This window comes from Phalacrocorax aristotelis, chromosome 24 (genome assembly GCF_949628215.1).
Source record: "Phalacrocorax aristotelis chromosome 24, bGulAri2.1, whole genome shotgun sequence".
NCBI classification, from domain to species: domain Eukaryota; kingdom Metazoa; phylum Chordata; class Aves; order Suliformes; family Phalacrocoracidae; genus Phalacrocorax; species Phalacrocorax aristotelis.
The window spans coordinates 6,484,843-6,512,839 of record NC_134299.1 but is presented as its reverse complement, the minus strand read 5'-3'; the positions used below and the strand labels follow the sequence as shown (position 1 = coordinate 6,512,839).

Sequence of the window (27,997 nt, the reverse complement as noted above, 5' to 3'; positions counted from 1 at the left end):
TTTAATTACTGCGTAATCTTTATTTGTGTACCATAGGTTTGTTGCACTTGAAGCTTTGGATGGGCAAGCTGGGTCTAACATGGAGTTTTGTTCCAGCTGGAGAACACGGCTACCATCACAAAAGCATGCAAAGAAACAAGCCCTTTCCATGCAGCAGAATGGACAAGATCCAGCCTAATTGCCTTTTTCACAGATTTTAATGGGCAAAATGCTTGGAATTCCTGCACTGGCACAGCCACGAGCATTTGGTGGTGCTAAAAGAAAGAAGAAAACGAAGATATTATCAGTGACAAGACCCCTGTATCCAGCAAGGAAAAGTCTGTTAAATACACAAATTTCAAATCCCCAATTATGGTCCTATTGGTGGCTCCTGTTGGCCTCAATGGTTATCATGTAAAACTTTTATGCTGTAACTCAAAGGGAGGAAATATCTGTATGGCTTTAGGTCACCTCTGAGCTCCTTCTTTCCCAAAACCCGCATACAGCAGGTAGTGTCTGGCATACAGCAGATGCCTTGTGGGACCATTGATCATCAGGGCATAAACTGGGTACAGCTGCTCACAGTGGCTTCCTCTGCCACCAGGTAACCACTCTGGAACAGCTGGGTCCAGGCATTTAGAAGCCTCACAATATAAAACAGGGCTTTACCAGATTTTCCAATGTATCCCAAAGCCTTATCCTTTCAATACTGCTGGGTAGCTTACTTCTCTCTAAAACAGGGCAATACATTCCTGCCTCAAAGGTACCATGTAGACTTAGGTTTAAAGGACAGAAAGGCACTTATGCATTGTAACAGAAGCATAATGTTCTGATCTTGCAACTTACGCTGAGTCTTTGCAAGGCGGTAGAGGGGCAGGCCTGCACAGAGTTGTTCAATGGGTCTACCATAGATAAGCCACTCTTTCAGATTCCCAAACCAAGAATGGCCAGATTCAAACTGTACCCACACATTATTTGGAGAGTATATTTTCTTCATAGTCTAAAAAGAAAGTGTTAGACATCATCAGTCATACAGCTTTGGTTTCATTCTACTGGGACACCCTTTGAGAAAACCCCAAAATCTGAAGTCACCTTCCCTTGCCTCACACAAAGCATTAGCTAAAGCAGCTACATGTTTTTGAAAGAAATATATATTTTCAGTCTATTCAGAAACAAAGTTCACTAGATACTAGTTCTGTCAACACAGCAAAATTGAGCTGTATTACTATCATAATAAGTTTTGTTAATTGGCAGTAAGCTTTGCTGTAAATACACTACTGTTAGGCTGCCATAAGCCAGGCCAGAACTCAAGTTAATCTCCAGGCAATACTTCCAGTCACTGTCATGAAACCTCTGCGTGAGTAAGAAAGTCAAAAGTGAATAGATTTCTAAATTCTGTTCTGCAAAGTTATTTCAAGTTATGTCAAGCTCAAAATGTCAGCATGATGATAAAAAAAGGAAAAGCCCTCCTGAACTCAAATTGCGATCGTCCCAAAATAGTCAAACTACCCAACTCCCAAGGACACAGGATCTTACAGCACTAGTCACAGTGGCAATCCACTGTCAAACTACATCATGGGCCATGATTGCTCTGCTCTTCCGAGAAAGGTTGGACTAGATGATCCCTGAGGTCCCTTCCAGCCTGGGACTCTGATTCTGTGATTATCTTAAAATAATGTTCTATATGATACCCCCTTGAAGTTCTGTGATGTCAGATGTGCTTCATCATTGCTAACACAGTAAAAGACGTTCCTAAGAACAGATGTTGTCAATGGCAGAATGGAGGACTCCCATCACACCACACAACCCTTACACAGTCGCCTTTCCTCTATACAGTACGTGTTTCCTTACAAAGTCACCTGTCTCTCAAAAGCCTGGCGTCCAATTTCTTGCAGCTCTGGGATGTAGTTCTTATTTATTTTCAGGATAAAGCAGGCCTTTCGTGAAAATAACCTTGTTGCAATATACCCCTGTGATTAAAATATTTAAAAAAATACTGTTAATTAATTAATTTAAAAAGGCTACCACTAATATCAGCTGATTCTCCCTACTGTTTGGGACAATCTAGAAGAAACATGAAGCGGCTACTCAGGCTACCATTGCAGAATGACTCTGCGTTTACATCATCAGCTTTGGGGAAAGGAAGCAGCTTGCCCACACTGATGACTATCCGTAAGAGCGGAAGCATCTTTTCTGACAGACTTCTGCTGCACTTGCTGTACACAAGTGATGGCAGCCCATTCTCCACTCTGACCACAGAGAGGTCAGTAACATTCTTCTCACTTTCATTAGCTGCTGCCACAGGTTTCATTACAAGTCTTTTAAACTGCACCATCACATGGGTGAAAAAAAGAGATGGCCTAAGAGGAGGAAAGGTGATGGGAGTCTTCAGAGAAAGTGTTTCAGGACAACTTATGGTGAGAGTATGCTAACATAATTTCGATTTCCAAGTTTAAAAACTTCCTTGGATATTAAATCTAGGCAGATTCTTAGATTTACTTACATGCGAGTAGTCAAAAATGGTATCGGAGGAGTACACGCCTGAACGGACATGGACGTCAACAACCTTGTCCCCGTTATGGATAGTCATAGTTCCAGTGACATAGTTATTCTCAGGTTCTTGCAGGAGAAAGGTCTTTGGTAAAAAACACAAAATCATTATTCATCATCTGGCTTGCACCTTTTTCAAGGTGCAATAAAAAACAAATGCTTTCTCTCAAATCAACAGGTATGATTGCTTTGTGTAAACACTAGATCCCTTAACAACCCTCTAGCAGTCTCAGGAGGCCCTTGAGGTGGAGATTAATTATGCAAGGAAAAACAACATGGGACATCCCAGTCATCATGGACGGCAGTGGGGACTGGCAGGAGACTGCAACAGTCTCCAAATTTTAGCACCAGCTAAGGGGACCTATGCCCCACCAAATTTCCTGTTACTCTGCACCTGCGCAGAACCGCCTCTTTGGCTGATATGATTGTCACCTTTGACAAATGCTATTTTTCTCTACACTTGGGAATAAGCAGCTTCTTCATTTCTTCTGAGCTTTTCTTATTATTATATTAGCCCCTCGCCCAGGGATCCAATACATTTTAAATGAATACATGCACTGGAAGCCTCATCAGTCTACTCACATCCAACGCAGAAGCCTGAGTCCAAAAGACTCCCAGCAAAATGAGAACTGCAGCCTGTAAAAGGAATAAGCATTCTCACTCCACAGAAGCACCAGGCAGTGCTGTAAAAAACCCCAGTTCATGAACTGAGGGAAGCAGCTATAGCATCAGTTAGAAAAATTACCTACTTAACATGTGTATTAGTTGAAAACAATTACGATTCTTCACTGTAAAAGTGTTGCTATAAGGCTCTTTTGCCTGTACCTGAACAAGCTGAATGATAACTTAACCATTACATTTTTTGTATTTTTCAAAGGTACCTCCTTGATGGCATGTTACTTCTTGATTTGCCTCTACAACTGTAATTATTAATCCACAACTAAATCCCCCTTCTGAACTGTAAGCAAGTTCTGCACTCTTTGCTCAAATGGTGCTTCGGCTGGTTCCAAGGGGATTACTGTACACCCAAGAAATGCAAGTTTCCCACTAAACAACCCCAAGAAATACTACAGAGATCACATTAGTCCCAGTACCATACAACTTACTTGAGCATCTTCTTCTCTATCCTTATGTTTCTAAAAATAAGGAACTTTTAATAATATAAGTTCAACAAAAATCGATATACTCACGAATCCGTTCATTTTCTCCTTCAGATAGAACAAGAGGCTGCAGAAAGTAAGAATGCAAGAAAATCCCAGAGGCCTTCAACTTTTATATCTTGCTGGAGGTGTGGGAAGCACTTGACAGAACTTTTGTTCATGACTTGCACAAGTCCATATCTACATGCCACACTGTGTTAATCCTCATATCTGAATTTTGGGTTGGCACAGATAACCTGACCCGATACGTTAAAAGCACTCCGTAAGTCTGCTTTTGTAAAATTAATCACTCTGCAAATGGCTATTATTTACCAGTTTAAACTTTAGAGGAGTTCCCATTCTTGCTGGTTCCATTGTTTTAAATATTTAACAGGCTATTCTCCCGAATGCAATGACATCAGCAGAACTCTGCTATTCATGCATACAGACTGTGCTTTGTCTTCTGAAATATAATTCCTAACAGCCTGATAGTTTGCAGACAAATCCAGGAAAGAAATACCTATGTCATGGTGGCCTACATGCCAGCCACTGAACAGACCAATTCTTCAGCCATTTCCTCCATCTAATATATGAAAAAACTCTTAACAAGAGGTGCTGCTCGGTTTTGTTCAGTTACCACGGTGTATGTAACACATGCATTGAAATTTGTAACATAATTAGGAATAACAGCTGTGCCTCCCAAAGGCAATTTGGGTAACTTCTAGCCTCCTCAGCATGCAAAGGAATGACCTGAAACTCCAGAGGATGTGTGGTTCACACAAGGTCACAAAACAAAGGGAGCAGGATGGGGATTCCTCCTTTAAAGCTACCACTGCTTTCTGTATTTTATGAAAATGTCTATGGCTGCATGATATTGCCATGAGAGGTATTCCCCTATGACTACGACCTTGCCTGGACTCCTCCTCACCTGCGACTCTGTGTCAGCCAGTGCGGAACCTTAATGAATCACTCTGCTTTCTGCTAGGAAGTCCTAATTGAGGCCTATTCCCTTCTAAACAAAACAAGAACTCAACCTAAGAGCCAACACCTTTCTGTGATCTCAGCCATCGGAAAAAAGGTGAAAGACATTGTAGGAAATCTCTCTCAGCCAACAGACCTCGATGACAAAAAAAAAAAGGGAAATTGCATGCGTCTGCTTTATTCCACCTAGCTCCACCTAGAAAACACCATCCCAAGTGTAACAAAGCTGGACTGCTAAGCGATGTATCAGAATATATATAACCAGATATCAAATTGCGACAAGCACAGTTACATTAGACTAATGTTACCCTCCTCTTGAAAGCTGGTTCTGTCCCTTCTTGTTTCTAAGATAACAGATATGTCAGAATTACTCAGAGGAGATTTTAGCAGTCAAATGAGCCCTTCACAGCATTCAAGCACCATAAGCTAAACCAAAAAGCTTTACTAAGTTTTAAATGCTTTTAAAGTAAAGCTTAAATTAACTTTCCATTAGTCATTACGTCTTCACATACTCATTTCTTTGGAGAAACACCCAAGAAGCATGAGCTGTTTCTTTCTTAAGCATCTATATGCTTAGGCACAGATAAGAGCAGAGAAACATGTGAAGTCACAAGAAGTGGAGAAGAATTACAACAATAGCCACGATCTCATAATTTTCACCTTTCATTGGACTTGTATGGTTGACTTACATGGACTTACATGGTTCACCTTATATTGGACTGACTGAACTTTGCTACTCTGATCAGACAAGGCCAAAAATCAAAGATTAATTTCTAAAAATCATCTGATGAATTAACATTATTGTAAGAGAGAACATACTCCTAGTTGTCTCAGGCAAAGCCTAGATATACTTCCAAGAGGAAAGTCTTGCTTTTAGGAGACATCTTCCCCACAGTCAAATCACACATCCCCCAGTAATTTTGGGTGTATCCAAAACTAGGACGCATGCGCTCAGAGGCCAAAGGGCCCATGACCACACCAGAGTCCTCTAAGCACCTTTAACTAAGCAACTGACGTAAAGAGCTGCCTAAGGAGGGCTATAACCCTTTTGCCAGTCCTCAGGCAGCGGGAGGTTTAGCTTAAGAAGCCATGACTCAGAACCCCTTGGAGAACACGGAATTTCACAATGATGCCCACATTCTCAAAGCTGTCGTCTTCCTTTCAATACTTCTGATCCAAGTGAAGACTCTCAAACTTTCCCCCAAATAAAATCACATTTTCCTCAGCTGCTACCCTTGCAGTCAGGATGGTCATATCAGGGAAGCCTGCAGAAAATGGAATTGCTAGAAGGCTGTGCTGCCATCCAGTGAGACCTGGACAGGCTGGAGAGCTGGGCCCAGGGGAACCTCAGGGGATTCAGCAAGAGCAAGCGCAAGGTCCTGCCCCTGGGGAGGAACAACCCCCCGCACCAGCACAGGCTGGGGGGGACCTGCTGGAGAGCGGCTTTGCTGAGGAGGCCCTGGGGGTGCTGGGGGGCAGCGAGGTGACCCTGAGCCAGCACCGTGCCCTTGGGGCCAAGGGGGCCAACGGTGTCCCGGGGAGCATTCAAAGGAGTGTGGCCAGCAGGGCGAGGGAGGTTATCCTCCCCCTCTACTCTGCCCTAGAGAAACCATATCTGGAGTGCTACATCCAGTTCTGGGCTCTCCAGTTTAAGAAGGACGTGGAACTGCTTGAGCAAGTCCAGCAGAGAGCTACCAAGATGATCGGGGGACTGGAGCATCTCCCTTTCGAGGAAAGGCTGAGAGACCTGGGTTTGGTCAGCCTGGAGAAGAGAAGGCTGAGGGGGGATCTCATCAATGCTTATAAATATCTAAAGGGTGGGTGTCAGGGGGATGGGACTGGACTCTTTCAGTGGTGCCCAACAACAGGCCAAGGGGCAACGGGCATGAGCTGGAACACAGGAGGTTCCACCTGAACATGAGGACAAACCCCTTCCCTGTGCGGGTGCCAGAGCAGGGGCACAGGCTGCCCAGAGAGGCTGTGGGGTCCCTTCCGTGGAGACATTCACACCCCACCTGTGCCCCCTGGGTGTGCCTGCTCCAGCAGGGGGTTGAATGGGGTGTTCTCCAGAGGTCCCTTCCAACCCCCACCAGTCTGGGATTCTGTGAATTTGAGTAAGTGTTCAGAACAAGTAATATGCTGTTATAACACAGCAACATTTATTGTGGCAGGAAACTTAATTCTCTGTTACTTTCATAAGGCGAAATATTTTCAAATAAATTGACTTACCCTGATGAAACATGATTAAGCTACAGAATTACTCTTAATCTACGTAAGTAAAACTGCCAGAAGAATTTGATCCATTTTTTGGCACTAAAAATCATTTAAATGACAGAACCTTGAACATTAAATGAGAAGAAAAATTGTACAATATCAGTTCAAGTCTGATTACCAAACAGGAATTTTAACACGTAAGGGAGATGGATACAATCAAGTTAAGGCGAGATTATGCTATCAAAATAAAATCTCCTGGTGACTCATGGTTTTTTTTCCAGTTAATTTTCCTAAATACTTACTTTATCAGGGAGTGAGCAGGTAGTGGGAGAAAAGTAAAGAATGAAGCAACACCTCAGAAAGTCAACAATGCTTCCATTTGCATTTGGCTGGGCAAGCCACATACTAGATAAAGACCAGGTGACACAGCCTAGAAAAATCTATGTGGCACAAGGTCAGATCGAGCAGAATTAATCAGTTAAATCAGGTAGTTAAATAAATCAAGCTTCAAGGATGAATCCAGAAACAATTTCAGCAGTTTTATTCTTGCTAGACACTAAGGCATAAAAAAGACGCATTAAAATGTGTGTGTGCACAAAGTGAAACCCTAATTTAAGAATAGGGTTAAAACTGGAATGGCTCTTAGCTTTGGGAGCTTGCTGCACAGTGGTACAAGAATTTAGTACGGAAACAGAATGCCTTGAGTAGAGCTTTAAAAATGAGACAGAGACAAACTTGTACTGGAAAAAGAACAGGGTCTTATACAGTAAAAGCACTCCTCCCTGCCCTTTTTCCTGGCTTCTACTATTGTAATTAGTTTCATAAGCTATTCTTAATGTCAAATGCTCTAGCTATGTGTTTGCCATACAAACTACTCCAGTAATCAGAAGTTGATGGAAGATTTGGAGATTCAGGCTTCCAAGTGTGACGCATTACTGTAATGGCCAGATTGGCTACGGTTGTTGGAAGAAATGGACAAAACTGCTTTCGAACTCATTGCTAACGACACCACAGGGATTAGCATTACACAGTTCAGTTTCTTGGTGCCTTTTTTGAGGACTAGACGATTAATTAAATTTCCAGAGAGTATGAGAGGATTTTGTGACATACAAAATAAGACTTTTACGTGTATTTTGGATCTCAGAGGCTAAGGACATACTTGCCTCCATTTGGCATCCACAAATCAGTCCGATTAGAAGAACTGTAAATCTTTTCCCCACATAATTTATTACTTTCATTCAAAGGTTACTGTGAAATACACTGAACTTACCACAGCGAGTTTTCTTTCATCTTCCTGTATGGCATGAATTCAGTCAGGCTGGTATCAAAGCCTCTTGTTATCAGAGTGCTTTTCCAGGAAACCCATCATGATTCTGTGAACACAGGGCACGTGCCAATAACGTAAACCCATTTTAAGATTTAACTTTGGGATATTGCTGTATAAAGAGAGTCCACATCAGTTACCAGCAGATCTTGCCTCGCCTGCCATCAAAATGAAGTTCCCTGTAAGTATATGTACCACCTTCTCATAAAACTGTTAAGGCTGGAGAGTTTTAAAATTATTTTGAGTCTTTCTTGGCACCTAATGAACTATTACTGGTTTATGTAGGGATTAGAGTAAAAATGTCAAATGGGTCAGGACTGCATGGGTGAAACTCCGCTTCTGGCAGTGACTTCACTCCATATGCCTTCTCGAAGGCGAAAGAGAGAAGCACTCTGTTACGGGGGTGAGACGCGCATGTAAAATGTTGAAAGGGCAATATTCTTTCATTCACAACTCAGAGGCAAATCAACAGTCTCAGCAAGTTATATAAAGTTACGGCACAGCTGTCTGGTGAGAGCATAGGAGAACCAACATGAAAGACTCCAAGCACATGACTGTGAAGCAAGGGTATTTACAGCACCCTGAAATTGTTGCAGGATAAATTCCAAAGTGTTGGTGTTAAATAGTCTGAGTCACACTTGGATCCTGCTCATAAAAATCCTTCTTTGAAGTAGATGAAATCTATGACCAATTCAATACTAGAGGGATTGTCTCCGAGAGAATAACTGTTCACAATAATTATCACAAAAGATTTTGTCATTGTAACAATATTAAATTTCTTAAAAATATATCAGTAGTAGTTTTGACAAATCTGAGCAACAACAAGCATGGGAGTCACTGAAATGGTATTATTTTATAAAGGGGTTACAAAGTGTTTAAAATTACATTTTTCTGAACAAAAGTGACTGTGCCTACCCTTATCATATAAACCCTGTGTTGAACAGTGTAAGATCTACTGTGAGGATGCGCAAGTCTCATTTCTGCTGTGTTCCAAGTGCAGAGCCATACTGGGCACCCACGTTCCAACTCTTCGCAACAGGCACACAAGCACATGGATGTTGCATGGATCTGCTCCCTGGCTGAAATAAAAAGCTCAGGGTGAAAACTTCACTATTTTAAACAAAGTATTTCAGACCACCTTTTCCCGAGGAGTTTACTGAACTGGGGCTGGATATACTGTAAACCCCACTGTGTTTATCTTCTTACCTGTGCAAATTACGCTGCTGAGGTTAAGAGTAACTTACATGAATTGATGATCTGATATAAGGTCATTAAAAAAAAATTCTTCTGCATATTTAAATACTCTTCAGCTAGACCCCACTTCAGAAAAGTGCTGGGTGTGTGCACAAAGTTAAAGAGGAAGTCAAAATCATTTTAAGACAGCAGATAAATTGATTTAAGATAAGCACTCACAATGTTAAAGTGTGGTGAATTCTGAATGTTTGTTTCAGACTGTGATTGCTACTCTTGGAGTTTTCCTGGCTCTAGCTCTTGCTAACAGGGTAAGTAAAGAGCTACCTGCAATTACACACAGCTGCTGTAAGATCCAGTGGTCTCTACACACAGCCTCTGAAAAATACATTTCTGAAAATAAAGCTGTATTTTAAAGGCTGATACTTAGCAGGAAACTGCATTTTTTTTAATACCAAAGAAAATACTTTAGTGCTTGATATATAAAGGGAAAAAGGCAGTTGCTAGATATGAAATCCACAGACTGTCTTGAGATTAGCATAAACACCGTGAAAATAACTGTGTGGAGAGAAACAAATATTAGCATGAAGGATCTCACCACAAAATACTGTGAAATACAGTAAATATCCCTCTGCCTGCAAGTTCCTGCTGGGGAACGAACAATAAGGAATTATTTTACTTTTCTTAGAAATTTTTCTTGCAAGTTTGACTCTGAACATTCAGTTTAGTGTTTAACTTTAAAGGAAATTCTCCAGTGAAAGAATGTCGTCTTTTCCACCCAGTCCAATAGGCATGGTTGGGGGGAACAGAGCCGTAATGTTAAAGCCTGTCTGTCTTCATAAGGTGGATGCACCAGACACATGAAAGCCAGGGCTAAGAAAGCCCGAATGTAAGGTTTGACACAACAGTATAATGGCTTCCCAGCCTCCCCTCTAAGGCCAGAAATTATCTCCCCTTCAATCTGATCTCTAAAAGCAGTAATTTTCCAAAGCACAGTTACTAGAGCTACTTTATCAATTGAAAGACTGCTGGGAATCCACAGACCTAAACCATTACCTACTTTAATCTTTTTCAAAAACCAGAACGGCAAGAAAAACTTTAATGAGCACCACAGTGAAAACTCAGACCACTCTTCCGCTGACGCTGGGGTCAGCACCGACTCAAAGGAATATTCTGAGGCCTGGAAATCTGTCTGGGACATCAAGACTGTAAGTGGCTGCCAACGCGGCACGAAAACATGGAAAATAACCAAAAGGTTTTTTCAAAAACACCTAAGATTCAGCAAAACTTGACAATATTTTAGAGGAGATGCTTAAAAATGTTCTCATTCAACCTTTTTATTCTATCTGCTGTACTGAATGCTGCACTGATGCTTTCAGCAGTGAATTCCTTCACCGTACTTAGGTGGTGTAACCTATCATACACGTGGCATTACTGGCGAAGGCAGTTCACCTTACCTTTTACCAAAGTCCCTTGTCAGCCTCCAGGACACATTTACCTAGACAATATCATTGAAAAAACAATATTTTCCTTCCCTATGATTATTTGTACTGTGCAAAGCCTCTTTTTTTAACCAGTGCTTCTTCCTGGCAATCCACTTATCTTTACACTGTATATTGTTTGCAACAAAAAGCTTTTTTTTTTTTATTTTAATAGGGCTACGTTGCAACCAAGGTATTCTCAAAACAAACCTGCATCATTGCCGAAATCAACAAGAGGTTTTTGCTTGATAAACGGTTTCCTGCACCACCTCAGGGATACAAGGTAGGATGGTGAAAGAAAGTGGTGAGAAATCGATTGCCTGCAAAATGTACTCACTCCCTACCCACAAAGAGGAGAAAAGACTCCAAGAACCAAAGACAAGTTTCTCAGAAGGGCCAAGTCACTCAAAGTCTAGTCTTTCAAAAATTGTGTTGCACTTGAATAACCCCTTCTCCACTATCAGAGATGTGCACGCAGATCCTGAACACCATTTTTGGTTTTTCTAAATGCTGTTTTCTGCATTTGTTTCTTTAACGCTTAGGGACCTAATCTTCCCCAACTTCCACCCAGAGAGAATCGCTTCATTATCTCAAGAAAAAGACTCCAAAGCTTGCACCCATACGGAAAACGCATTGAAGCTCTGTGCAGAGGAATTCCCTCTTACCTTGCTTACCCTGCTGTTGGTGAGTATACTAGTAACCATGTTTTGTACGCCACAGTAAAGATGAACAAGATTATAAATAAAGATGAAGAACATTTAAGCGAAGAGGAGCAAGTTGATTATTGAAATTCTGTGGTTTTCCTGATTTTTTATAAATCGGTGAATGCGTACATAAGGAACCAAGAGCAGGTCTGTCACTCTTCTGCATACAATTTGGAGACCAGTCTTTTTCAGGAAGGTTGTGGGCTCTAGCTATTGACACAAGTCTGAATGTTTCAGGTAACTCCACGCATGTACCTAGCTACCACTGGTCCTGCCACAGCCCGATTTTGAGCTTCAAACCCCTATTTACAGCTTAGATTTGTCTAAAAAGATTGCATTAACAGTTACTTGTAGTACAAGTTTAAAAAGATGCAGCTCAATTTTTAAATAGCATTTCCCGGTGCATTTCCAGCATTAACTCAGAAGAATTTCAGCTACATTGTTCTCTTATTTTCTCAGTCCAGATCTTAAACAGTTTTTTCTTTTCTTTCAGGATCAAACTTCTTAAATCAAGATGTTTAATGTTAGACCAGCAGTTCATTATTCTTAAATCTCTATCACTGTGATTCCTGACACATTTTTGAGGAAGAAAATTCATAGAGCTGTGTACCCATGCACCAGATTTTTCTCCTTGATAATCTTCTCTTGATCACATTTTGAATCTGTCTCTTCTTCTGCCCTGTGTGGAGGCATCTGTGTCTCTATAAAATTTTATAATTAACCTATGATGGTCTGCGCTGTGTTTCTGGTAAACCTTTAGAAATATGGAAGCAATTCCAGAGACAAGTTGCTAAACTACTGTTCTCGCAAAATCCCCATTTTGACATTCAGACCCCATCCCGTACAGTTTCCCCGTAAGATTTCACATGCTGCCTTAAGCAATTATTTGTCACTACTAAAAGGAAATGGTGCTATACCTACTGCATATCCATATTCAAGATCATACAGCTCGAAGTTTAGATTTATAGAAATAAGCATATCTCATTTTTATTTTAACTTCTTATTAACATACTAAGTATTACAATGTTTTATCTTAAAACTAAGCATTGCAATGCAATATGGCCAATTACAAATAGACAGATGCACTACTGGTCCCAACAACCCAGAAATCAAACTGCAAGTAACAGAATTAATAAGCGTATTAAATGCAGTTTAGACCTGAATACAGATGTTACTTAACAATGTTTGATAAATATTTAACACAGGAAGCAAAAAAAAGCATATCCTAACCAATTAAAAGCACAGCTGGTAATCTGAAAGAATCAAATTATAGCTAGGCCAAAACTAAGGCAAAATGGTTGGGACTAGTTTCTTCATCTAAAGCGACCACTCCAGTAACTCTGTCTAGAAAATACCAGACCTTCACATTCCCTCCTTGCTCCGAGGCCCTTTTGTTGGCGCTTGAAAGCAGTTACTCTAAGAGACACTTTAACCATTCAGGAACAGTCAAGGGTTACTCTAAATAAAGGTTGCAGCAGCCTGTTTGGTTGAGGAAAATGTTTTGGGGGCCTTGAACAGTGAACTGATATTAAAATCAAAGCAAAACGGCACCCAAAAAATATTTTAGCACCTCCAAAGAAAAGCAACCATATGGGTGTAGTATTGAGACAAAGTTCCTACCTGACTTCCCTGGGAGTTTCTGGAGAAAATCTCCTCTCCTTTTCCAACTTTACACTGTATTTCCCCCCCCAGGAATAAAACTGGCACAGCCCTCTTCACTTACTCAATTGCATGTCGCGGGGAATTGTCCTTCTAGGGGCCTTCGAGCCCTTGAAGACTATGGGCCAGTCACTGTAAGAGATGATGGTTGGAAGTCCCCCAAGGCAGCAGGGAGGGCAGCAGCCTCGCAGGGAAATAGAGATACCCAGCTCAAACCAGAGAGTCCATCGTCACCTTGGCAGGGAACAGCGGGGCACGGATGCTTCTGGCAAGGGATGATGCCTGCTCCAATACCATCTCATTTAAGGCCAAAACTTCAACTGGATGACACAAAACACTTGCAACAAGGTCCAGATTCTCGCAAAACTACTTTAACTTCATGCACGTAGGTTCACATTTTTACTGGTCTTATATATTGTGATGCTTAATACACCCCCAAGTTTTTTTTTATTCCGTGACAAGCTTAAATTAACGTGTCCTACAGTAATGATTAAAACTTTACAGAATACAGAGAACTACTATGGAAGCAATGAAGCAAAGTGTGTGCTTCTTCCAGACTGTAGGAATTTAATTGCAATATTACATTCTGGCAGGTTTCTTGCTCTAATTGGGATGCCATTACGTTTCACAGTGTTTGTTATTCAACTTTAAATTGATGCAGGTTTAAACTGATCAGGAAGAGAACAAGACTCAAAAAAGAGATTGCTAAGCAGAGACATGACAGCAAAGAATCTAGTGAACCTGAAGTGACATTAATACTGTGACTCTCAAAATGTCCATATAAGTCCAGAAGTATATAGATATTCTTAATAGCACAGAAAATTGGAGTTGCTTACCTTGCAAGATCCTTCTCAACATGGGTAAGGTCTGAGCTTCATCACTAAACACAGTTGCCATGTTCTACAACAATCACTCAGTAACTCAAGACTGTCTGGAAAATACCAGATCTTCCCTTCCCTAATTTCATTAAAATTGTAATTTAAATTCTGAAAACAGCCCATCAGCATGCCACAACAGCATTACAAAGTCACAGGATTTTATTCTAAATCCTACTGCTCTATTTTTCTCTTATCCCACCGCAGGCAGAATATGAAGATTCAACTGCATTTAAAAACACCTGAAAAGCTGTATTGACGGAAAAAAGTTCAAAAGTGTAACTTGAATATAATTAAAAAGCCATAATATAACCTAATAAATGTCTTTTAAGACAAATGCAGGATACTGAGAGAATCTGATTTGTGAGGGAAATTTTTTTAAACACAAAATTACATATTCTCATTTCAAACACCAACAACATGTCTAACAATAGTCTTTCAGGGAAAAATACTTCAACAACTATAATTAATAAAGCTGAAAGACACGAACGCGACGGGGCTGCTCCAGCCACGGCCGCCGCTGCCTCAGCAGGGTTTTCCCGCCGTTTTTCTCGCCCGCTCTGCTACTCCCCCGCCCGGCGCCGCCTCAGCTCTGCTCCTCTCCCGCCCTCCGCCCCACGCACCTCAGCAAGAAGCAGCTCTTTTGTTCCTTCAGCAAAAGGTTAATTCCTGTCGGGCTGCGTAGGGAGCTTTCGCCACATTTCTGTTCGGCGCTTTTTTTTTCTTTTTATTTATTTTCTCCACTCCCGAGCGGCGGCACAAGCGGACGTCGCTGAGCGCGAGCTGCCCTCAGAGCCCGCGCACAAACCTGCGGGTTTTTCCACACAAAGTAGTACAAGCGCTGCTGCTTGTAAAGAACCAAGAATAACACGACCATTTGGCATAACGGTGTGTATATGTGTGTATATGTATACATAAAAGGCCCCATTGGACTTACAGACTCAGTGAAACTGAGACCAGATTTAATTTAATATCGCACTTGCAGGACTGGTTAGAAGTGATCTTTATATATTAATCCCCTTCCCCCCCCCCCCTTTTTTTTTTTTTTTTACAATAATGTACTGGATTCCAGATGAAAAGTAATTTTGAAGTCTTTACAGGGATTCCCTGCCACTGACTCGGGTTGCACACGAAATGAAACTGAGCAACTTGACACAAAACCCCAAGCATTCAAACCCCTCCCCAACTGAACGATCACCTCTTTCTGTAACTATTTACATCACCATAGAAAATAAGCTGAGGCAAGATGAAAAAAAGGTATTGTTGCCACTTAAAAATAATGATAAGGCATACACAGCCTTGCATGTATTTGTAATATTTCAGCTTGAACTGCCTATTTATTGTAAAACAATTTTCCATAGCAATGTTGTATTTGGACCATATATTTTGGTGGGCCCTGTGGTCACACAGTACCTTCTAGAACATGCAAAGGCTCTTATATTGTCTACTGTAAGGCTTTTTTTTTTTTTTTTAAACCCTAGGCTATCTCTGGTCTTAAGTTTGATGTGAATTTTCAAAAGTAATTAGTATGTTTCAGAAAGTTACTATAAAACATTTAATTCTTCACAGCAAGTGGATTCTTATCTGATAATTATCTGACTCTGGCAGGTCAAAATTTGCAGAAACAGTCCCCATATCTCTGCAGTAATTACAGCAGGAAATAATTTTCAGTGACATGCAGACAGGGATACAAATTACAAAATAATTTTATTTCAACATTTCACTGTTCCACACCTAATTCTGGAAACGTATATAAAGGTGGACAGTTCATATTGTTCATGCACTAGCATCAGCTCTGCAATCAAGATGAAATTCACAGTGAGTATATGAATGCTTTTTTCTCATTACAAACTAAAACTTTGATTCAAACCATTGCCTTTATGTCTCAGAAGTGCCTATGTCTGTCTATAGCAAAAAGGTATTCTCTGGGGAGATTTTTCTCCTCCAGTGAGTAGCTCAGACCCTATTATGCTAATCAGATGAAAAATAAGGAATTTTTTTGTAAAGGTTTAGTAAAGGTTTTATTCAATCTACAGGAAGCCTAATCCATGTCCATTTTTGTCAACGCTTTTCCAAAACCAGAGCAATGCACTAATGGATCACCCACTTTCTTGTAATGCCTAAGCAGAAGTTGTTTAATTTCCTTCTTGTTCATGTAAAATATATGTATATGACTGTACAGGTCTCAGAAGCAACTTCAGATTCAGCTCCTAAAGCAACCTACTCTGTGTCTAGCTTGCATTATTCTAGAGTAGAGCAAGGATGACTCACTTTAGGTGACTATTGTAATTCCAGTATGAAAGCAAAAAAAGGATCCCAGGAGTACACTTAAACACCAGATTAGGAAAAAGGCACTAGGATTCTCATGACCGGATTTGTCAGCCAGACCTACCGTTACACTTCTGTTTCTCAATTTTCATTTCAGATTGTGACTACCGTCCTCCTTGGACTCCTGCTGACTCCAGCCCTTGCTGACTACGTGAGTCTAGTAACCAACTTACACATTCATGGCTGCTGCTTCTACATTCCCTGCTTCTTGAACTTTCCTTGCTTCTTTCCCCATCCCTTTGGAGGAAAGGGATCTAAAACTTCTTTCACGCATAAAACTAAACCCACCAGGTTTAGTTTTAAGATACAGTTTTAAGATACAGAAATGATTCATTGAATCTGTTAAAAGAATTCTTATGGCTACTCCAGAATGCCACAGGCTTAGTTCTTTGTCATTTTGAAAATCCTGCAGATACTAAAGGTGCTCCCTGTGGGCCAGCACTTATTTTATTATAGCAGGCATTTCTAAAATGAACTTGAATGTGTAAAACTGTTGTTTAATTTTGTTTTCTCATTTCAGAATGGGAAAGCAAGCAAGCAAATCGCCATTACTGGCAGCTACCAAGTTCTGACTGTCAATAAGGAATGGAACGTGGTCACTATTGAGGAAAAGAGCACCCAGGGGGCATGGAAAACCATTTGGAACTACGAAAGGGTGAGTGGCAAGGAGCATGCTTTTTCAAAAAAAAGCTGTAAGATGACTAGCTCCTATAAAGCTGACCAAAATACAGGACTTGCCTCTTTATTCTTAACACTTTGAGTCCAAGTTTTGGGGTAAAAACTATCTGCATTTATTACTTTAATACAGACTTTATTTCAGTCTTAATTATTGAGAAACTGAATTCCTAGTTATCAGTGACTATTTTACAGGGCCTTATTGCAAGCAAAGTGCCGGCAGAGAGAGCTTGCTTCCTTTCCAGAATGGACAGAAAGGAGATGCCCAGCATGGATGCACTTGCCAGACTGGCTGAAGAGAACAGGGTAAGATTAAAAAGGAGTAGTTACTTGTAAAGTTACACAGTAATGCAAAGTAAACTCATGTCAGACATTGCTATTTTCAAAAGCTTTTAAGCCAAGTTACTTTAAAAGCCATTTAGATCCCACCATTTATTATGAAGTTGTCTCAATTTCAATAGCATTTTACACTAACATAATTTGAAACCTTTGGAAAGTTAGAATACCCTGTTTCAGATCCTTGCAGAGGAGGGTTTTCATGTTTTTTTTTGATGTTGTAGATCACTTTGATTTTGTTTTAAAAGATTATTCAGACTGGCTGCTTTTTAATACTGTTTTATGTTTAGAGATTTCAAATTTTTGGCATGGTACTCTTCATAACATCACATTCTTGACAGGCTAAAAAATATAATTTTTTTAGGCAGCTCTAGTTGAGGAAGAACAAATAAACCAGTAACAAGGAAAAAAATCTAAAATAAGATTTCAAGCTTTCAAAACTTTTTCAAAAGAACTAAGCACCATATGAGGATGAGTTCCACCCACAGCATTAGCACAGACATTTTAAAAATTGTCTCAGCATTCAGCTGTAGGCACTGGTCTCTTGTATGAAAACTGAGTCCTTCTAAAAACCCTGGCTTTAAAGGGCAAGAAGGCATGGTGGGGAAGAAAAAGGGGAGAGTTATAGGCTTGAGCGAAAACATTCATTTCTAGCTATAGACCCAGGCTTGCTAGTACTGAGGTGTATCTCTGCACCCTGAAGCTTATCTCACATCATTGCTTACCAGTAAGAAGGAAGCATATTGGCGTGGGCTTTCAGGAACCTTTGGATAAAATTCCACCATTATTTTGAAAGCTGATGTCAATCCCCGTCATCCCTGCTAAGTGTGTCTTTACCCTGGCATTTATTAAGCTGTTTCTTAGCTGTGCCGCTTCTTTCTTGAGAGGCTGAAATTTTCACAAGTGGCAGGATTGTTTTCCTGAACAGTAACATGGCTTGGGAATTTGCCATGGGGATGGTTTTTCAAAAGAAAAAGCGCAGGTGCCTCATCCCCCTCCCCCCAGCTATGTTTTCTCTGAGGAACTTTAGGTTTGCAGGTTGCTAAGAAGCAGTTTATATTAGGAAACCTTCCATGGCATTAATTATTTTTGGATAGCAATATCTAAAAATAGTTCTGACTCATTTCAATATGAAGTTGCATTTTTCATTTCAGAACATTGCGTTGCAGATGCTATTGTTCAGGCCTCCATTTTCCTTTAGGGCATAAGAGAGCATTTCTATATTGAACAGCCTTTCCTCCATACTAATTGTATGAGCCAGAAGAGGAGTCCTGTGCCAGTAGCTGAATAGTGAGATACAGGAACCAGCACAAAGCCCAGGTCATAAGAGAAAATACAGGCATCCAGACACTTTGTCCAGACACAGCACTCAAGTGGGAAAATATATTTGAAATTCCTTTTAAACAAAGCACAGAAAAGTTCAGAAAAAAACTGTCCCACTAAAACCAAGTCCTCAAAGAGATCATAACCACTTCTTGCAAATAATTTTAGTGTAATTATATCTGCCAAGTGTTGCTACTGCCCTCTTTGGTTCCTGTTTTAAAAGGCTGAATAAATAGACTTCTTCCATGCTTCCAAGTTACAACCTGAGTACCCCTAGGGTGAGAGGGTAGTGACCGAGGAAATACTTTCGTAGGAGGTCTGTGTTAAAACACTGACTGCACTACTCTTCCCTGTACTATTCAGGGAAGTACTATTCAGCTGTTTAACTGAGTTTCCCATTCTCTTTCGCCTCCCTCCGCCTTCACTGCTGTAAGAAAGGTCTGCCATAGGAGCTGTCTTCGATGCTTGCTAATGGCCCCATAGTCAGAGTGGATCAACACACTGTGCTAACTACACAGTTTTGAGTAAAACACCAAGCACCAAGTCGTCATTCCAGAAAGAGTAATAATATACATAGCCTTAAATGGATCAAGGCACCGATGTTGCTGAATGACGTTACTTGATGTTTAGATCCTGCAAGGTCAAGGACAACCTAAAAAGCAGATGACGTTCATCATCAAGAGAACCATCCGTGACGTCAAGTCTTACGGACTAGACATCTTCTCTATGTGCAGAGGACTCACAACCTACATCGCTTACAGAGATCACAGTGAGTGCAAGCAAATGAATGACATCTGTAACTAACCAGGCGATTCTTCCTTGGGGACTAATACACAGTTCTGCTGGTCCAACTAGAGATGGACACAAATCAAGAGCCTCAGGAGTTGCAGAAAGGGTTCAGTATCTCTGCAGATCAGGACTAGAATAGTGTTGAATTACTTCCATAACTTCCATAAATGATCTGAACCAAACCCTTCCAACTCCTTTGAGTAAATTTAAGGTGGCTTAAGTTTTGGCCCAGAATTTTGCAGATTGACCTCATCTAATGCCAGGGTAAAGAAGAAAGGTAGTCCTAAGAACCACTATCCTTCAGTTCAGAGATTGCTGACGTTTACCGAGGGATCTCACCAACTACTTCTGTTTCACAATACTAAGCCAGGTTGCTTCATTCCCTGCAGGTGTTTTCAGAGGTGGAATGATCACATCGCCTCATAGTTTCATGACCTGCACTCCACAGGATTGCCAATAACGTCAAAGCCTGACAGGGCCTATTAACTAGCACTGGCATAACTGCACTATGCACAGTAATATACACCGACAGTACAGAGGGTGATGGTGTCCCTCTGTGCTGGAATACCAAAAGAATATTAAACAGCATGTCTTTGTGATCATTCCTTTCCAAGTTAAGGATGTGTTTGGTAACTACGAAACAATCTTTCACTCACATGTAAAATATTTCTATTGCAGCAATTATTAAAAACCTTGCTGCTCAGAGCAATAAAAATACACTGATGTAGAATGCCAGCTATTGCTATGGATACTAGCATAAATCAGCTGTCTTGCTGTGGGTGCCACAATCACATTTTGATCACTTGCAATAGTTTTTTGTGTTGTGGGGAAAAAAGAAATTATTTTAAAATATATATAAAGGCAGTTTTACAGAGAAGTTATCCTGAAGCTCTGGCAAAGTACTCTGAGCTGATTGTCTGCAAATCCTGTCATGAGAAAGATGCTGTGCAGATCAGGCATGGGATGTTGCATTCTGACACAGCAGCATTTCCACCTACTGGCTGCTTGCTTTGCTAATCGCTTTGGTACTTGAGATGGCTCAATTTGATTAAAAATGCGAGTGCAATGTGCCAGGTCTTCAGGGCTGCTGCTGAACGCACAGATCACTCAGCACCATCTTAGGTATTAACTTATGGTAACTTTTTTTCTTTTCTTGCTTTTAAAGGACCCCAGTATACACCCAGTCAAGAACCATGCACTAGACTTGACGTCCTGCATATTTTGGGCCTTAACTACTGTTACAGCAATAACAGGGCCTGAAAAATCTTACCTTTCTTGCACCAAGTACAGATGCTTGATAGCTGCTGCACGAAGCCAGCCCCAATGCTGCTCTTCCCTAGCATCTCCTCTTTTGAGAGTTTTCTTGATGATACAGATGCTGAAACAGATCAACTGATGACCACATCTTTCAATTAAAGACCTTTAGCATGCATTAATTCTGGCTAGTTTCTCATTCCTCTACTAACATCTAAAAAAACATCCAGAAAAAAATATTTTGATCGCACCTCTTCTACCCCATTTGAGCACATTGGGTGCTCTTTTATAAGCCTGCTCTTAACATAGGGCACACCCATAGATGTGGGCAAGCGTCAGTCTGTGCATTACAAATAAGGCATGCAGAGTTAAGGCCTTCCTTTCGCTTCTCAAGGAAAGATGCCTCACATTATAAGTCTTGATTCTTGTGGCATGAAAGGTAGAAAGAAAGAAGGAGGACACAATGAGTTTGCCTTTTTTAGGGGAAGAGTAGTTTAATTTGTAGGATTTACAGAGTTGTTCTCTTCCTACAATAGTGTATTCCATGTTCTCCAGTGCAAGCATGGATGGACTAGCTAGAGGCATTCCATTGACACTCAGGTGGATGAAGCTTTGCTTCAGAGATGCATACACAATATAAACACCGTTATTTATCCACATAAGGAAATGCAAGATTCCCAGCTGCCTCCTCCCAAATGCCTCTAACTCAGCCTTAAAGGTGCAAAAAAAGCAGGCTTAATCTTCCTTCCTTAATGCAGAATGGCACTATGAAGGAAGAGGAAAGATTTTTTCCATTTATGCTGCCAGGCACGCGTAGAAAGAGTCTTTGCACTTCCCTGATAGCTAGTCCCGGATTCTCTGTACGTCCAGTCTTCCAGTAGCATAAGTCTGACAAGAATCAAGCCAGGAATGCAGTAATGTTTCTGCTGAATTAACAAGGGCATTTGACAAGGTGCTTCTGTCAGATTTGTCGACTCCAGGCTGAAGACAAACAATCCTCTGTCTGCTTTGACCCAGCACGAAGCTTGCTGTTACGAAGTTAAACTTTGGGGTTCTTTTTGAAAAAGTGGGGGTCGGAAGGATGCATTTACCTTCCACTGTTGTCGCCTAACAACAATTTTCCCCTCCTCCACCCTGCAGCGGACACCTAACCCCAAATTTCTTACATGGGCAAGCCACTCTCATAGAGAGGAATCAAAACTTTTGAGAGTAAGAAGCCAATCCCAAGCATTTGAAAGTAGAGGGGTTTAGAGGGGAATTAAAGTGCAATTTTTAAAAAAAAGAGTAGGGCCATTAAATACTAAAGCTTTAGCAAGGCAAGGTCCCTATTGCTCAAACTTGGAAATCACGATTGGTTATTTCCTCTGTTCTCATAGAAACAGCAAGATGCCCTGGGTCATCCAGGGGACTGCAAGTCTGTATTTAAGAACACCAGCCATGTGGTGTCCCTTGGTTTCTATTACCCTGTCACCAATCCCCAGAGGCTTTATTCTGTAGCAGCTTGAAAAGATATTGAGTTCATGTAGGCACATCTCAGGCAAAAGCATTGGAATCACCTGGATTAGCACACATCACTCCTTGCAGAGGAGAGAGATGCCGTAGTGTGTTGCTGCTAATCTCCTTTTTGGTATTACACAAGTTCTTTTAATTCCTTCACACACCATCAGTTCTCATTTTGCTCAGGCTAAGGCTAAATATGACAGAAAGAGGCAAGAATCAAAGTTTAGGAGGGATTTTCTTTTTTTATTTTAGTCATTATACAGCATCCTAACAGAATGTTTCAGCTCTTGTCATGACCACTTTGCCTTCTTAATGGCATTTCTCTACCTCCCTTTCCAGTAGGGCCCAGAAAGAAACTTCTCAGTAGTAGTAAGTGCATTTTAATGCCAAACGTACATGAGAGAAAGAAAAGGAAGCTTCAGCCACCTAACAAACCAAAGAAACTTCTCAGCAGCAACAAAAATACACCTGTGATGCTCGCTGCAAAACTGGAGTACAAGGGACCTGAAGAAACAGAGTTAAGACAAGGCCTCAAATAAACCTGATGCTTCAATGGAAGCTTCGTTTGTTGTCAAGCGGAGCTGTTTTACATCTCATTACCCCAGCCCAGAGCCTGGGCCTGCCAGCACGCCCCCGCAGAACATGTACAGGTTTGCTTCACACTGCTGGGATGAGAGTTCTGAAGAGCAAATACAGCAAGAACAGCCTCACTGCAAGTCTTCAGCCCATACCATGATCCAGCACTGCAGAAAATGACTGTAGTCCAGCAGGTGACACTTAACAGCAGAGAGCAGCTCATGGCAAATGCCCGCAAAGCCATTTCCCAGGCTCTGGCATGCCATGATTTGGGATTTTAAAAAGCTACAGTTGCACCCTGCATATACCCTTCTGCATTTTGTCCCATAAAAATCTAAAATTGCTAATGAGTGCAGTAATAAAGACAGACAATAGTCAGTGAAAGGAGATCTGTAAATGTGATCAGGAGAAGGATAATTTGACAACACAGCACATGCCGAAGAGGGAGAAGTTCTCCATTTATCACTCCAGTCCAAACTCTGGTTTGGAGCACATGTCAGGATAATTAACCTTTTCCGAAGAAAGTCTTCAAGGAGCAACAGGGTCAGTAAGGATACAATGCCTTACCTCATGGATAAATTGTCACATTCTCTGTTTATAGCACTTTGAAAGGGCAAGTCAGACACCACAAATCCTACTGCATTGTTGGATCTATTTTTAAATCCCGTAGGATTATGTGAAATGTAGTCACTAATCCTAAATCCTTCATTCCGTGCAGCTCTGCTCCCTCCTGCTGGGCATGTGTGCTTATCCTTTTGCCTTAAAACCAGTGGAAACCAAACTGCAGAAGATCCTAACGTTCATTCAAACATAGAACGCTTCATCAGCACTGTTTGCTTAGTCACTCGCTCAAATTTAGATGCAAGTTTGTAGATAGTCATTTTTACCTTAGACTTAATTGTTTCAGGATTCATGTACCTTAGTGTCTCCAAAGGGTTCATTAGTGCTGTCCAAATATCTGATCCAATTGAGAGACTCCTAAGGAGAATACTGGGTTTACATCCTCCAGTTGCAGGGGACTGAGAATCTGGACACCTGTGCTGGGTTATGAGACCATTCAGACTTTTAAACTCAGGTTCTTAGAAAATACTTTTAACTGAGCGCTTTCATTTAAGAAGGGAGGTCAAACTCAGCCACCCCGTTTTCAGAAATGCTGAAAACCAGAAACCCCTAATGATTTCCTCAACATTTGCTCCAAACTCTGGATCAGTGTGAACCAGGCTGATCATCTTCATCTAAATTCAAAGATACCACTAATGATAGATGCCCCTTTGAGCAGGCTGGGCTGAATTTTGTCAGTCTGTACGTGGATGTAATAAAGCCATTGGCGGACATGCTGCGAGGATGCTCTAGCCCTGGCAAAGTGCTTGGAAATGGTCAAGGGCCAACGAAAGCAATATCCGTGCACCACTGAGTAGAGGAGGGAAGGCTGTTGAGAAGCCCTATTACACAGCCCTGTTTCCTACAGCACTAACTAAAGGGACAACAGCTCGCCTGACTGCACCCCCTGCTCCTAGGCAGGCTTCGGCAGAAATTGAAAGACAAGACTTGGAAAGCAACTGCATGGCCTTCTTAGATTATGGCAGAATTTTTCCTTATACCATATTTTCTCCTATTTTATTTAATACATTACAAGCAATATATTTTCATCTGTATACTTAACCAAATCCTCCTCTTCAGGAAGGATTTACATACACACGCAGAGGTAGCTGCCCATGTTACAAAAGCTAGTGGAACGAACTCTAATCGCCAGAAAAAAAATGCAATACAGCCTTAAACGTTACAACAGCAGTAAATAAAATCAAAGCAGGGTAAAGTCAGATAAGAGCAAGAGACCGGGGAGCTGCTGATCCCTTGAAAATTTAGAGCAATCCAGGGAAGGAAAACCCCTCCTTGGCCACTGGGTGTCAGCAAGAGGTACATGTTGTACGGCCGGAGTGTAAAGGCACACAACTCCTACCCCGGGGGAGTCTGTTGTCCTGCACCACATAGGACAGGGTAGCTTTGCCCGTAGTAACAGAGCTGTGCTGAACTACACCATTTGAAGATATGGCCAGTGAATTTAAGGACATGTCTACAGTGAAGACAGGAAAGTAATTCCTGTACAGCGTTGATGTAGTTGTGATAATAATATCAGTCAGCATAGGCAATTTGATCCATCTCGGTTATCCATGCAGACTGCTGTAACAGCTTCCTGAAGTGCCATGAAAACCAGGGAACATGCGTTTGAGGTCAAGACAGAAGCCATTACCCACTGAAGAGGTCAGACATCTGTGAGCTGAAGGGAACTGCCCCCACGACACCCCAGTGAGTGCTCACAGAACCCGGGCGATGCTGCCATGGGCTCTCCTCAGCTGTCAGCAACAGCACTCTTCTCACAAACCAACAGAACCAGCTTCTTCCAAGCTGTGAGTTTCAGAAAATGCCCCCATGATACATACAAAGGAGTAGATGATAAAACACGAAAAACTGCAATACTGCTTCCCCCATCTTTTACATATGGAAATTCTATCCACATACTGAGGGCATTAATTAACCATTGAACAGCTATATGCAATTAACACACCTTACTTCTTGTCTCTCACACAAAGAATACAACACACCCAGGCTCTCCAAGAGCTGGCTCCTTCACATAAAGCTATAGCCTTCATAATATATTTGTTTCTAGCATTTTTAGCGAGGGAGGGCAACCAGGAATTCCAGCCCCCATCCCGTGCTTTTCTCAGAGTAATGATGCTATTACCTGATCATAAACAAAAAGACACATTCTTAAGATAGGCATATGAAGAGAAGTAGCCCCAAAGAAAGTCAGAGTTGCAGCACAGGGCATGGTGTTTCACTTTGTCAGCAGCTCCCTCCATCTCAGAGTGCTCTAAGCTTCAGCTGATGCCTCATTCCTTGGCTTTTCCCCAAGCTTTCCTGGGCCGTCTGTCAGCCTGAATCCACAGCTACACAGAGAATCTGATCTCCGCCTCCATTCCCCCTCCTTTCTCTCTGCTAGCTTCAGGCCAAAGTTATTCTCCTGAGGTACAGCTTTTTCCTTTTTTTCTTTAAAACTACATGTTTGTTCATCTCTGGGCCAGTCAGAAAAAAAATGAAAGAGGTTGTCATTCTTTAGGCAGACACAAGTCATAAGCAAATGACAAGAAGATGCTTCCCCTGGGTGTGGCAGGACCCCTAGCTGTACCTCAGGTCAGAAGCTGGCCCTAAGTAGTTTTCTGAGGCTTCTCAAAAACAGCACATCTGTCCCCAGAGAGAAAGCTTTTCTACTGCTCTTCCTATTTTTACATCCTCCATCCAGCTCATTTTCTTTTAAAAAATATATAACAAAACCACAAATTAGTCTCATCTCCTTCCTTAGGGCAGTATAATAGTCAAATACACACACAAAACTCCCTGTGCATAATGCCATGATTTATGCAACTCACAAAATAGATTTGTTCCAGAGCACCTATATGAAACTTTAAAACCCCCCAAACCCTAGTCACTTACCTACCACACCTATGCTAGCTGCAGGAACTACAGCTCAGCACTGAGAGCTCCCAGCAGCCTCCTCTCACAGGATTTAAGCGCTCAGATATACAGACTAGCAGGTGGCAGCTCTGCCTCTTTTTCACAACTACCAGAATGAAGCAGCTGCTCTCACATTTTGCCTGTCCAGGGCTGGTGCAGGTGCTCACCCGCAGCTTGGGCAGTATCACAGCTGCCTCAGCAAAAGGCTCTCATACACATTCCTCACGCTGTGCCTTGTTTCTGTTTGTTGTAAAAGGCCTGGTACCCTGACACAGGTCTCTTGCCTATGAGTAATGGGCTGTGTTACTAGTTTCCTTGCAGACTAAGAGATAAAAATAAGAGATAACATGAAAGACACACCCACTCTCTCATCTCCCCTTGAGTTTAGGTATGGAAGCTCCAAATATCCATCTACAAAACACCTGGTTCTGCTCCTGTCTAGCTCTAGAGAAGCTTTTGCTTCCAAGGGATCTCCACTTCTTCAGGTCTGGTCAGGATTTGGCAGCAGGACTGAGGAGGCACCATTTGCCCATGTATTATTCACATTGGAGGTGATGGAGCTGGTGTGTTTGCCAGGCATAGCCAGGTGTGGGAGGGAGAATATTCCCAAGGTTTTAATCATCAATGCAGCAAGGTGCCTGGCTAATTTGTAATCCAGATGTTTCCACTTCTGTCAAAATCTGTTATCATGTTGTTGGGTGTTTTCCCTTGGAACCTATCCTGCTGCATTTCCCAGTGTTCCCTCAGATTGTTTGCTTTTGCTAAGAAGTTTTTAAAGATAAATTTAACTCTTTAAGCAACAAAGAATAGCTTGAAAGCCTGACTCAGGTACACTTGCATCCCCTGTCAGAAACCTGACCTGGTTCTCCCATGCTTGATGCGAGGCCTGAAGCTGCCCAGCTAACCAGCAGTTAGTACTCTGAGAGCAGGTGTGTTGCTACAGCCTGAGAGGTTGGAGAGGGAAGGCTATGAGCCCCTGCTCTGGGAGCTCTAGTTTAGCTTTTGGTGCCACAGGGGGCTGTTCTGACTGGGGAATGCTCTTGCTTTTAAGCTGTCCTGCTTAGGTTTTAGAACTTCTGGTGTTCTTGGTGGAAGGAGGCAGAAAGCACAAGTGTAGCTGAAGTTATGTTTTCCAGCAAGTTTTCTTGGAAAAGGGAGGGTTTAGGCTTTAGTGGCTGAAATGAGTTTGCTATGGATGGTAAGAGGAGAGAGCCTGTTTCATAGGCACCGATGTTGCTTGATATTTCTCTGAGGAAATACAAGGGATGAAACAGAGTGTGGCTTGTCACTTTAAGTTTTGTGAAGCTGCTCCAGGTTTTTAAAGGTCTTTAAACTTAGATGTTGCCTACGTGGGGAAATAAAGGTGTTTCTGCACAGTGCTGCCTGACTGCTGTAGGCAAACTGCTTCTGTGCTCATATCTAAAGCTGCTGTGGTACAGGTTTAGTATGTTCAGTGCACAAACGACAGGCTTAAAATCAGAGGCTCCAGTCAGCTTGAGGTTTCACCACAAGGTGGCATTCTCTGAGCTTTTTTTGCCAAGGAAAAATAAAACCATCCTTAATAGTAAGAATAATAATTAAGGGGGGGGGGGGGGGGCTCAAACCC

The 27,997-nt window shown here is 41.6% G+C and overlaps 2 protein-coding genes across 2 annotated transcripts; one reads left to right on the top strand and one right to left on the bottom strand.

The window, feature by feature from the left end:
- Positions 1-4: 4 nt before the first annotated feature.
- On the bottom strand, positions 5-20,920 carry GKN2 (gastrokine 2). The gene is given in 8 exon segments (XM_075117556.1): positions 5-254; positions 826-979; positions 1,839-1,949; positions 2,483-2,614; positions 3,112-3,165; positions 17,462-17,476; positions 17,974-18,014; positions 20,819-20,920. Coding segments are annotated over 8 exon segments (660 nt in total). The 5' UTR covers positions 20,892-20,920; the 3' UTR covers positions 5-174.
- Positions 14,919-20,843, top strand: GKN1 (gastrokine 1). Its single transcript, XM_075117555.1, has 7 exons — positions 14,919-14,985; positions 15,856-15,915; positions 16,523-16,576; positions 16,946-17,080; positions 17,296-17,406; positions 19,390-19,528; positions 20,714-20,843. Exons 2-7 carry the CDS (start codon positions 15,904-15,906, stop codon positions 20,806-20,808), a joined length of 546 nt encoding a protein of 181 aa, XP_074973656.1. The 5' UTR covers positions 14,919-14,985; positions 15,856-15,903; the 3' UTR covers positions 20,809-20,843.
- Positions 20,921-27,997: the final 7,077 nt, after the last annotated feature.